This window comes from Hippocampus bargibanti, linkage group LG08, assembly GCF_051943395.1.
Source record: "Hippocampus bargibanti isolate YZ-2025 linkage group LG08, ASM5194339v1, whole genome shotgun sequence".
NCBI lineage: Eukaryota > Metazoa > Chordata > Actinopteri > Syngnathiformes > Syngnathidae > Hippocampus > Hippocampus bargibanti.
The window spans coordinates 24,403,559-24,416,210 of record NC_142741.1 but is presented as its reverse complement, the minus strand read 5'-3'; the positions used below and the strand labels follow the sequence as shown (position 1 = coordinate 24,416,210).

Sequence of the window (12,652 nt, the reverse complement as noted above, 5' to 3'; positions counted from 1 at the left end):
ACCGGCCGGGTCTTATGCTGCTTTATATTAACTCATTCACTGCCAGACGTGCAAAAATATGTCCACTCCCCTGCCAGGGTTTTTGTTATTTTCACTCAAATTTCAAGACGCCCAGAATATTGAGTTTTAGGACGACATAAACATTCCATGCAGCGTAATAGACCTTAGACTCTCTTCTTTCATCAGAAAAAAAGAGTTAATTCCTAAATTATATATACAGTAAAGTCTTGTTATATCGATATCGGATATATCGATAGTCCCGGTTATATCGATACTATTTCTATGCACGCACGGAGAAAATTACATGCAAACAGGGTCGGATATATCGATAGTCCCGGTTATATCGATATTTTTTCGGACTCCCTTGAATATCGATATAACGAGACTTTACTGTACATAGAATACCATAGCACATGTATTATACATAAAATAAGGTATATTTTGTGTGGTTTTCAGGCTTATAAAATTAGAAAGTATGTTTTATGGGGACCTGGGAACGGATTATTTTCATTTTAATGGTTTCCTATGGGAAATTAATTTTTAGGATACACACTTTTCGCCTTACACACTCTGCCTGGGAACCAATTAAGTCTGTAAGCTAAGGTATCACTGTAGTCCTAAAACTCAATATTCTACAGGTCCTGCAATTTGAGTGACAATGACAAAAACCCTGGCACCGGCCGGAGTGGACACATTTTTGCACGTCTGGCAGTGAATGAGTTAATAACACCACCTAATTGATGGTGACGATTGGCATTGAAAGATGAAGTAACAATTGAGTTGAAGAAGACGACAACATCTTCACACTCTCACATCCTACCTTGTTTGTGTGTTCGTCCACACTAGATGACGACCACACGCTGATCATACTGCTCTACTCCCTCATCTTCTTCCTGAGCGTATTCGGAAACCTGCTGATCATCGTGGTTTTGACGGCTAACAAGCGCATGCGGACCGTCACCAATACCTTCCTCCTGTCGTTGGCCCTCAGCGACCTGATGCTGGTCATATTCTGCATGCCGTTCACCCTCATCCCGAGTATCCTCAAGGACTTCATCTTTGGCGCCATTATGTGCAAGATCGTCACATACCTCATGGGTGAGATAAAGCTAGGGAACGGGGGTGAGGGGGGGGGAAATATTAATTTGCATTAAAAAAATTATGACAGTACAGTGATACCTCGGTTTACGAACTTTTCGGTTTACGAACGTTAAATTTATGAACATTTTACCTTGGCATACAAACTATTTTTCCGGATACACACAGAGCTGCCACAATGAGTCATGCGTCGTTCGCGAACGAGCCCGTTCACCTAAAAGAAAATGGCAGCCGGCTTGTTTTGGTCCTCTATTCCCCGCCCCCAATCGTCGGTTAAAGCCATATGATTGGTCAAGAACTCAGCAGTGTGGGGAGGTGGGGGGTTACAGACAGAGAGAGGGTGAAGTCATTCTCTAAAAAAAACATCTGTGTACGCTCTCAGTCGTACAGGAGTGGTCCATCGATGAAAAGGTTTCTTCAGCCGTCATCTGTACTTCTTTGAAGGTGTCGGATGTTTCGCTTCTTATCCAAGAAACTTCGTCAGAAAACAAAAGTCTTACTGGTAAGCTATTTTCATAAAACAATAAAATCCTTCCCTAAACCGCCATGGTGGGGTGAGGTTCAATTTGGATCGTGCGTACAACAAACCGCTTAGGCAACACAGGCTTAGTTATGCTGATTGGGCAAATTGGGCAATCAGGCCAGTCGTCAGTCAGGACAATAGAAATGGAGCCGCAGGGATTAGTCCTCTGCTCCCCCCAACCTGAGAGCAGGGACCAATCATAGCAGAGTCCGTCACCGCTATGTCTGGACAGTAGGGATATATATACAGGGCCTAAACTACCAGTAAGACTGTAGTTTGCTGACGAAGCTTCTTGGATAAGAAGCGAAACGTCCGACACCTTCAAAGAAGTACAGATGACGGCTGAAGAAACCTTTTCATCGATGGATCACAACCTGTACGACTGAGAGCTTACACAGACGTTTTGACAACACACTTCACCTCTGATTCACACAACCAACCAAACATTCACAGTTTGCGTTTTGACGTTCGCGGATATAAGAGGTCAAGAGTAATTTCCCGTCTGGCCTCGTCAGGTGGGAAAAGGTAGATGGGATCAGAGTCTGAGACCAACATGATTTCCTCTCCAACAGATATCCATCCCGTTCTCTCCGCTTCGCATATGTTTTTTTTATTTGTAAACACACTACCGCATGTCTGATTTTGCTCCCACTTCCGTTGCAGCCTTTTGTTACTTTTTACAATGGACCAAAACTCAAGAGCAGTGATAAGATAACCCCTAGATGCTGTTGTGCATTTTGTTGTAATCCACTTTTGTGTTTCCCCCCACAGGTATATCAGTAAGCATCTCTACCTTTAGCCTGGTTGCCATAGCGATTGAGCGCTACAGCGCCATTTGTAACCCACTGAAGTCCCGGGTGTGGCAGACTCGTTCCCATGCTTACCGGGTAATTGCCGCCACGTGGATGGTGGCCATCATTATCATGATTCCGTATCCGGTGGTGAGTCACCTGGATTCCTTTCCACGCCCTGACAACACCACTGCCCACCAGTGTCGCCATAAGTGGCCCGTCGCCGTGGCCAAGCAGTCCTGGTGAGTCCAATAGTGATCTAGTGAAAAGTAGAATCATAGGTTTGTGTATAAAAAAGTGCCCCTGTTTATGTCAGTAATATCTACGACTAAGTCCATGACGATCAAAACTACTTCAAAATGACCTCGGACATTGCGAGTTTCAGAAGGTCCCGCCCCCTTGTTCGTGATGTCACGCCAGGACGTCTTTGCCTTGCTCTCGAATCAAAACAATGGCTTCAGATTAGGAGAAGATGCTTTCTTGTTACTCATCCAGTTATGAGTATGATTCAAATAGTTCTGAAGAGGAAAGCATACATGTTTGGAATCGATTAAAGAAGTCCTTCCGTATCAATTCAGGACTGAAATGTGGCGTCCCAGAAAATGCACAAGATGGCGCCCAAGCTCCGTTGGAAATGGGCTGATTTGTTTACTGGGAATTTGTGTCAACTAGTATCAAATAGTAGTCTTGGTGCAACACACAACGATTCACCATTGCGTTATTTATGTCGTTGTCCTTCTAATTTCGCCATCAACACAAAGTTTTCAGACCAAACAAAGTACCCAAAATACATTGTGTGTCGCTTTCTCGGTCAGGGGCGTTCCCTCGGTGACGTCACGTCTGGAATCGTCATCAACTCGAAAACAAAACTTCCTGAATATTCTCCAAATTATGGACGCAACTTGTCCGGCGGTGTCGGTTGTCCTTTAATGTTTGTAAGGCGAAAAGTTTGTGATCTAAAGCGTTTGTTTGTAAGCCGAGGTATCACTGTACATCAAATACTGTCAGATGGTTTCGATGTGCCTTCAAGAATGCGCAAATATTCAGTGTTACAGAACACTCATCCAATTCTCACCTCCATTACTCGAGCCCCACGACAGACGCACGGTAGATAGATACTAACACTTGTGAGGGATCCCGCGTGTCGAGTCTTCAACCGGCGCAGCTGTGAACTCTCTGTTGTCTGTGTGAAAATTGCACTGATTCCCTCCCTGTGCCTTTTAGGTACGTTCTGCTGCTGCTTATCCTATTTGCCATTCCAGGGGTGGTGATGAGCGTAGCCTATGGTCTCATCTCCAGGGAGCTTTACAGAGGCATCCAATTTGAGATGGGCCACAAAAAAGACTCGACAGGTGAGGACACCCGCAAAGCTTGACAGATAGAACACAGATGACGGTGAAAGTCATCAACATTTCCTTGAGGGCAAGTTCGCCGTCAAGGAGAATGACTTCAGGAACATGATACGATTCTCAAAAGGTTGTATCACCTTCCCCCAGTACAGTAATGCTTCGTTTTTTTCGCGGTTAAAGGACAACCGACACCATTTCTTTGTTTCCTAACGGTCATCAGAAAAACGTTTTATAGCATCTAAAATACCCAAAACACGCAGGCGGATATTTTTAGTCAAATGCAAAACACCAATAAAAATGACTTAAAGTGTCTCAAAACTGCCACAAAATGAGCTCGAAAACTGGGCAGATTCAGAAAATCCCGCCCCCTCGTTTGTGACGTCACTATTGGTCACACACTGCCTTGCTCCAGAATCAAAAAAATGGCTTCAGAGAGTTCAGATTCGGAGAAGATGCTTTCTTGTTACTCATCCAGTTATGAATATGATTCAAATAGTTCCGAAGAGGAAAGCATAAATGTTTGCAATCCATTAAAGAAGTCGTTCCGTATCAATTCGAGCCGTCTGGACTCCAATGTAGCGCCCATAAAATGCATAAGATGGCGCATAAGCTCCGTTGGAAATTGCTGATCTGTCCGCCGGAAATTTGTGTAAACGTACACATTCTTTATGCGTGTTAACGCAATTGGCTGCGACACACAATGATTCACCATCGCGTTTTAGAACAAAAATAATTTTCTAGCCTTAAAACGACACAAAATATACCTTATTTCATGTATAATAAATGTGCTCTGGTATTATAATTAAAGAAATAAACTGTACCGTATAATAAAGTCGTTTTATTGACCTTTGTGATGGTTGTTAATGGCTTGATGGAATGGAGTGACCGGTTTCATCAGCATTAAACACTTGATGAGGAACGTAGTCTTCTTCTTTCACCATCTTGATCCCTTGTAGGTGCTTTCTCTGCGATAATTTTACCTAGTTCCTCATCAATTGTGTTCTGTTTATCTGGGTTGATAGCTTTTTGCATCAAGTGTACAGGTGGCTTGTGCGGGTTGTTTGTGGAGCCTGATTAATGGGAATTTTAACCTTGCAGTCTACACTCTGCCTTTGAACTATCAAAGTTGAAACAAGTCCAAATGTCACTGTTTTCTATTCATTTTGTCACTCTCTCACGTTACGCTTCTGTAAACCATCGGATGCATTTCTAATATGGGGGTGGGGGGTGGGGGGTGGATTCCACTGTTATTATATTCCACAAGCAACATAATAAGCACATTGTCAAATGAGTACCTCAGTGGCTGAAGCAAAATTATGCTTGGAAAGCCCGCTGCTGTTAGATTGGATCTCATTTGATCAGAACCCCCCCCCCCCCCCCACACACACACACCACTTGCATGATTTTTGTCGAGATGAATCAAATTGTGTGTGTAACGATTTCATTAGCAACATCACCGTTATGTACTCTGGGTGATGAGGAGCTTTTTGTAACTGTTGGTGTACTTACATCAGGGTCTGGAATTGAGAGTAGAAGAAGAGTGGAATTGGCTGGCAGCTGCAGGCATGGATGTCGCCATCTGTTTGGCCTCACATGGAAAGAGGTTGTCTGAAAGAGACAATCTGATCTTTAAAAAAAAAAAAAAAGCCAAAACGTTGACGTGGAAATCCGATAAAAGGGATAAAAAAAAAAAAAAAAACTTTCCGGGGAGATTTTATGGGAAGGTTAATGGAAAATGAGGCAAAATGAATAATCCATTAAAGGACAACCGACGTCACTTTTTTGTTTTTTAACTGACACCAGAAAAACGTTTTATATCATCTAAAATACCCAAAACACGCAGTATGATATTTTTAGTCAAATGCAAAACACCAATAAAAATGACAAAGTGTCCAAAATCTGCCAAAAAAAATGAACCCGGAAGTTTCAGAAGGTCCCGCCCCCTTGTTCGTGACATCAAGACAAGATGTCCTGCCTTGCTCGAGAATCAAAACAATGGCTTCAGATTCGGAGAAGATGCTTTCTTGTTACTCATCCAGTTATGAATATGATTCAACTAGTTCTGAAGAGGAAAGCATACATGTTTGCAATTGATTAAAAAATTTATTCCGTGCCATTTTGAGGCAATGGGGGGGAAATGTATCACCAAAAAATGGCGACCGAGCTCCTGTGAGGAGTTAATCAGCCCGTTTCCACAGGCTGATAAATTCCTTATATGGAGCTTTGTCGCCCTCTTCTGGCTCTTTTTGGTGCAACACGAAGTTTTCAGACCAAACAAGTACAGCAAAATGCATTGACGTGATGGAAGGACTGCTCCAACGTGTCCTTTTTTTCGGTCAGGGGCGTTCCTTCAGTGACATAGGGTGAGGACTCGTCACCAACTCAAAAACAAGACTTCCGGAATATGAAAACGTAAAATATAGCTATATGCGGTGGAATCTTTGTAATATACGCTCAGTAGAAGTCATTTGAAGCCATTTTACAAATTATGGACACAACTTGTCCAGAGACGTCGTTGTCCTTTCAGCATATTCTAGATATATTTATACTGAAGTAAAAGTGGTCTCTCCAAAGTCCGACACGTCCTCAAGCCTAAAAATGTTTACATTTACTCATTCACTGCCATTCCCAAATTTATTCGGGAATTGAAAAGCATGACGTGGCGCGCCATTCCCCCCTGGGTGCCGAGAAAGCGCTGATCAGACCTCTGACAATGATTTTTCTTCTCCACAAGGGGTCAGCATTTCCCGTTTTTCCATGTTAGCGCTTTGTTACAGCTTCAGCTGTTGTTACAGGAGCGATCCATCGATGAGAAGGCTTTTTCAGCCTTCATCTGTACTTCTTTGAAGGTGTCGAACGTTTCGCTTCTTATCCGAGAAACTTCGTCAGCAAACTAAAGTTTTACTGGTAGTTTCGGCCCTATATATATACAGTAAAGTCTCGTTATATCGATATCGGATATATCGATAGTCCCGGTTATATCGATACTATTTCTATGCACGCACGGAGAAAATTACATGCAAACAGGGTCGGATATATCGATAGTCCCGGTTATATCGATATTTTTTCGGACTCCCTTGAATATCGATATAACGAGACTTTACTGTATATATATATATATATATATATATATATATATATATCCCTACTGTCCAGACGTGGCGGTGCCGGACTCTGCTATGATATGTCCCTGCTCTCAGATTAGGGGGAGCAGAGGACTAATCCCTGCGGCGCCACTGATCGCTTCTATTGTCCTGACTAACGACTGGCTTGATTGCCCAATTTGCCCTGGTATCACCTCATCATCATGACTATCCTGTGACTGTAAAGTGACCCTTAGAGGTTGTAAAGGCGCTTATAAATGTGATATATTATTACAGTAAAGTCTCGTTATATCGATATCGGATATATCGATAGTCCCGGTTATATCGATACTATTTCTATGCACGCACGGAGAAAATTACATGCAAACAGGGTCGGATATATCGATAGTCCCGGTTATATCGATATTTTTTCGGACTCCCTTGAATATCGATATAACGAGACTTTACTGTATATATATATATATATATATATATATATATATATATATATATATATATATATATATATCCCTACTGTCCAGACGTGGCGGTGCCGGACTCTGCTATGATATGTCCCTGCTCTCAGATTAGGGGGAGCAGAGGACTAATCCCTGCGGCGCCACTGATCGCTTCTATTGTCCTGACTAACGACTGGCTTGATTGCCCAATTTGCCCTGGTATCACCTCATCATCATGACTATCCTGTGACTGTAAAGTGACCCTTAGAGGTTGTAAAGGCGCTTATAAATGTGATATATTATTACAGTAAAGTCTCGTTATATCGATATCGGATATATCGATAGTCCCGGTTATATCGATACTATTTCTATGCACGCACGGAGAAAATTACATGCAAACAGGGTCGGATATATCGATAGTCCCGGTTATATCGATATTTTTTCGGACTCCCTTGAATATCGATATAACGAGACTTTACTGTATTATTATTACATAGCGTCTAAAAGTGAAAATGTCTTTTTTTTTGCTGCCCAATACAGATGTGAAAAATGGCCTAACTTCAGCCATGACGTGCGGCAGCGATGACGGCGATGGCTGCTACGTCAACGTCCAGCGTCCTTACTCGTTGGAAATGTCCGCAATGTCCGCCTCGGTCAAGGCGCCCCGGGCGGAGCGGCCACGCAGCAACACATCGGAAGCCAAGCTAGAAGCCAAGAAGCGAGTCATCCGCATGTTGGTGGTAATCGTGGTCCTCTTCTTTCTCTGCTGGATGCCTCTTTACTGCATCAACACTTGGCGAGCTTTCGACGACAATTCCGCCAAAAAAGCCCTTTCCGGCACACCCATTGCCTTTATCCATTTGCTAAGCTACACCTCCGCCTGCGTCAACCCCATCATCTACTGCTTCATGAACACCCGTTTCCGGAAAGCTCTGCTCTCTATGTTCTCCTGTTGCGACGGCCCTTGTCGGCGCCATCGCCGCCACCGCCGCCGCGGGCTGAGGGACAACGAGGACGACGTTACGGCCATGAGACCTTCCATATCCAAGTTTAGTTACACAACAGTTAGCACCATGGGAACTTGCTGAGGATGAAAGAGCTGAGTCCGATCAGGAAGAGACGGTTACGAGACCTGCGACGTGAAAAGCGGTTAGCATAATGTAGCGACAGCCAAGCGGAAAAATAGGCGTATTTAGCTGACTCCCTGTCTATTTGCAAAATTTTAGCTATCTGTTAGCTGTCTGGCTATCTAGCTAGCTAACTATTTGCTGCCTGGCTAGCTATCTAGCTAGCTATCTATTAGCTATATGGCTGTCTGGATATCTAGCTAGCTTTCTATGTATTTGAGTTACGTCCGGTTTGAGTGAACGCTGGAACGCAGTTTTTTTCCTCTCTTCACTTCTTTTTATTTATCTAGCTGGCTATCTAGCTAGCTATTTGCTAAATTTTTAGCTAGCTATCTGGCTATCTCGCTGACTACCTAGCTATTTACTATTTGCTAATTTTTAGCTATCTATTAGCTATCTGTTAGCTGGCTGCCGATCTCGCTAGCTAGCTAGCTATTTGCTGTCTGGCTAGCTGTCTATTAGCTATATGGCTGTCTGGCTATCTAGCGAGCTTTCTATGTATTTGAGTTACTTCCGGTTTGAGTGAACTCTGGAACGCTGGTTTTTCCTCTCTTCACTTCTTATTTATCTAGCTATCTAGCTGGCTCTCTAGCTAGCTGGCTATCTAGCTGGCATCTAGCTGGCTCTCTAGCTAGCTGGCTATTTGCTGTCTGGCTAGCTGTCTATTAGCTATATGGCTGTCTGGCTATCTAGCTAGCTTTCTATGTATTTGAGTTACTTCCGGTTTGAGTGAACTCTGGAACGCTGGTTTTTCCTCTCTTCACTTCTTATTTATCTAGCTATCTAGCTGGCTCTCTAGCTAGCTGGCTATCTAGCTATCTATTTGCAATTTTTTAGTTAGCAAGCTGGCTATCTGGCTGGCTATCTAGCCGACTACCTAGCTATTTACTATTTATTTGCTAATTTTTAGCTATTAGCTATCTGTTAGCTGGCTGGCGATGTAGCTATCTAGCTAGCTATTTGCTGTCTGGCTATCTAGCTAGGTTTATATGTATTTGAGTTACTTCCGGTTTGAGTGAACGCTGGCGAGTGTGGCTGCCGCTGCTCACCCCCAGAAAAACATATGCTGTGACTGTAAAGTGACCGTGAGAGTTTTGATAGGCACTTAGAAATGTATTTATTATTATTATTATGAGCTTTTCTAAATTAGCATGAAATGAATCAACATTTCCCTTCAAAGCGCCCAAAAAAATACGTGAAAATCATAAATGATAAATTGGTTTAGTAAAGATTGCTGGTCAAATTCCTACAAAAAAAAAAATCATTGACAATGTTTTTTTTAATTTAATTTAATTTAATTTTAAATCCCTTTAGCTGCTTTTGATTTGATCTGTATATTTGGGTACATATTAAGCTACACAGATCTGTGACTGTAAAATAAATGAAGGGTGACGAATGTCAAAGGAACCATCGCGTCCTTCAATTTGCTTGTATACACACTGTGGAAAAAAAAATGTTTGGACAACGTTTTTATCAAATAATGAAACTCATCAATTTATTAGACCGTAAGTGAAGAAAATAAGTTGTGAAATATTTCTGTCATCTATTTATTAACATGATTGTTATCAACGGTAATTCAGCTGCCTCGTGCAATAAGTGCCTGCTTGTTAATATTGTTCTCGGCAGTGCAACGTCAATGGCAAGTATTTGGACTTGAGACTTGTAGACTGAAAAGCAACTTTAAAGAACAACCGACGCCTCCATAATTTGTAAAATCAATTCAAATGACTTCTACTGTGCGTATTTTACAAAGATTCCACCTCATATCGCTATATTTTACGTTTTAAGACTCGCGCTGAATATTCCGGAAGTCTTGTTTTCGAATTGATGACGAGTCCTCATGTTACGTCACTGAAGGAACGCCCCTGACCGAAGAAAGGACACGTTGTAGCAGTACTTCCACCACGTCAATGCATTTGGCTGTACTTGTTTGGTCTGAAAACCAAAAAGAGGTAGAAGAGGGCGACAAAGCTCCGTGTAAGGAATTAATCAGCCCATTTCCACATGCTGATTAATTCCTTACACGGAGCTTTGTTGCCATTTTCTGCCTTTTTGGTGCTACATTTCCCGCCCCCCAGATACCTCAAAATAGCATGGAATAAATTCTTTAATCGATTGCAAACATGTATGCTTTCCTCTTCGGAACTATTTGAATCATATTCATAACTGGATGAGTAACAAGAAAGCATCTACTCCGAATCTGAACTCTCTGAAGCCATTGTTTTGATTCTGAAGCAAGGCAGTGTGGGACCAATAGTGACGTCACGAACAAGGGGGCGGGACTTTCTGAATATGCCCACTTCCGAGCTCATTTTGTGGCAGTTTTGGGACACTTTAAAGTACAACCGATACCATTTTTTTTGTTTCCTAATTGACATCAGAAAAATATCAGCGTACGTGTTTTGGGTATTTTTTTTTTTTAGATGCTATAAAACGTTTTTCTGATGTCAGTTCGGAAACAAAAAAACTGTCGGTTGTCCTTTAAAAGATGAGATTTAGTTTTCATTAACAGTGATGCAAGAGAAAAATAATTTCTCCTAGTTTCATTGATGCAGCAGTGTCCTATTATCGTCTAGTTGACCATGACAATGAAGATGAAAGTTTCTGTCGTATGAGAGTTACACATTCGGGCATTGTTTAAATGTACACCGTCTCTCCGAAGCGGATTTCGTCTTAGTGCAATAGGCTTACAGCAAATGTCAACATGAATACACGGCGGCACACGAGCTTTTTATGCACGGATAATGTGCATTCCTGCTCATCCGCGTCACTGCTAAAATACAAATGGTGTCGCTTTAGATTGAAAATTCTTCTGCAATGTCAAAAAAAAAAAATCATGCATTTTCTTGTTTTGTGATGCTATGTGAAAGGAAGTTTTTTTTTGTGTGTGTGTGAATTCTGATATGTTCCAAGCAGCTTGTTAGCGCCATAGGCCAAAATGAAAACTGAAGAATTAGGAAAGCATACAAGGACACTCCTGTCCACTTGAATTGTCTCGCTTTGCTAGGCCAGAGGTCCCCAACCCCCGGACCGGTACCGGTCCGTAGGTCATTTGGTACCGGGCCATGCAGAAAAAATAAATAATTTACATAATTTCCGTTTTTATTTATTATCTGAGTCCGAACTGTTTTATTTTGAAAAATCACCAGATTAAATCCATCTGTGACTTACTTTCATGCGCTTTGTACTTGTTTTTGTGGTGTATCTTATTTTGAAGGTACATTTAAACATTACCGTGGTGACCATAGAGCGTTAAGGGGCCGAGACGATGTGACATATGTTGTTGTCAGCGATATTACCAGGACTCTGCGAATAAAGTTGTATAAAAATTGTATACACAATGGATTCACGTTTATTATTATATTTAAAAGAAAGAAAAAAACAGTTTCCATGCTTGTTATATTATTTTATTTTGTCGTATTTATCCGCCATTAAACCGGTCCGTGGTGCTAAAAAGGTTGGGGACCACTGTGCTAGGGGGGAATTGCTTGAATTGAACGTCGCTTGATTATACGCGATCAGTATTTTTTTTTTTTATTGTTATTTTGTAATACCTGATGTATTTATATGGGTCAGTGTTGTTTTGGGAGCAAATGGCAAGTTTGCTTCAAGCTTTGACTTGACATCACATCACGGTTATACAATAGAGATTAATGTGAGCGTTGTCTTTTCTGGAACAGAGTGACATTGTAAAACGTGTGCTTTATTGTGACAAGCGTCTAGAAAAAAAAATACTCAAAGCGTCTTTGTGCACTGTAAGGCCTTATGTGTATATTTGTGTTTGGATTGTAAGCGGAATTTTCATCTGAGGTTTCTTTAGGGGAGGTACAACAAGTCTACCTCGGTCAAATGAAGGAAAGGAAAACCCTCCAAAAAGTGTTGGACATATGAAATGTTGTGTTCTGAATTCTTTTTTTTTCCCTCTCTGCTGCTGATGCTTATTTGTGTCATGCTTAAAAGTAATGTCACATTAAACTATCATCTACCCACTCACTCCAAATATTGCATTTTCTTTACCCGATATTAAATTAGTCTGAGAAAAATGAGATGAGCTAAATTATGAGAGGCAAAGGAAAAACAAGTTATGTCCATAATTTGTAAAATCACTTAAAATGACTTCTACTAAGCGTATTTTACAAAGATTCCACCGTATATAGCTATATTTTACCTTTTAAGACTCGCGCTGAATATTCCGGAAGTCTTGTTTTTGAGTTGGTGACGAG

At 41.6% G+C, this 12,652-nt stretch overlaps 2 protein-coding genes across 3 annotated transcripts in view; one reads left to right on the top strand and one right to left on the bottom strand.

The window, feature by feature from the left end:
* Positions 1–5,296, bottom strand: part of rsph1 (radial spoke head component 1) — a 24,539-nt gene extending 19,243 nt beyond the window's left edge. The window contains exon 1 of the mRNA XM_089002803.1: positions 5,271–5,296. The gene's annotated coding sequence lies outside the window, so the exon portion shown is untranslated. The remainder of the gene's footprint in view (positions 1–5,270) is intronic.
* The window catches only part of cckbrb (cholecystokinin B receptor b), a 22,214-nt gene extending 9,562 nt beyond the window's left edge, over positions 1–12,652 (top strand). The window contains exons 2-5 of one of the 2 annotated variants that reach the window (XM_089002791.1): positions 847–1,098; positions 2,393–2,654; positions 3,637–3,764; positions 7,843–12,652. In XM_089002791.1, coding sequence (XP_088858917.1) covers positions 847–1,098; positions 2,393–2,654; positions 3,637–3,764; positions 7,843–8,390 — 1,190 coding nt within the window. In that variant the 3' untranslated portion in view covers positions 8,391–12,652. The remainder of the gene's footprint in view (positions 1–846; positions 1,099–2,392; positions 2,655–3,636; positions 3,765–7,842) is intronic. The other variant, XM_089002793.1, reaches the window with a different exon arrangement.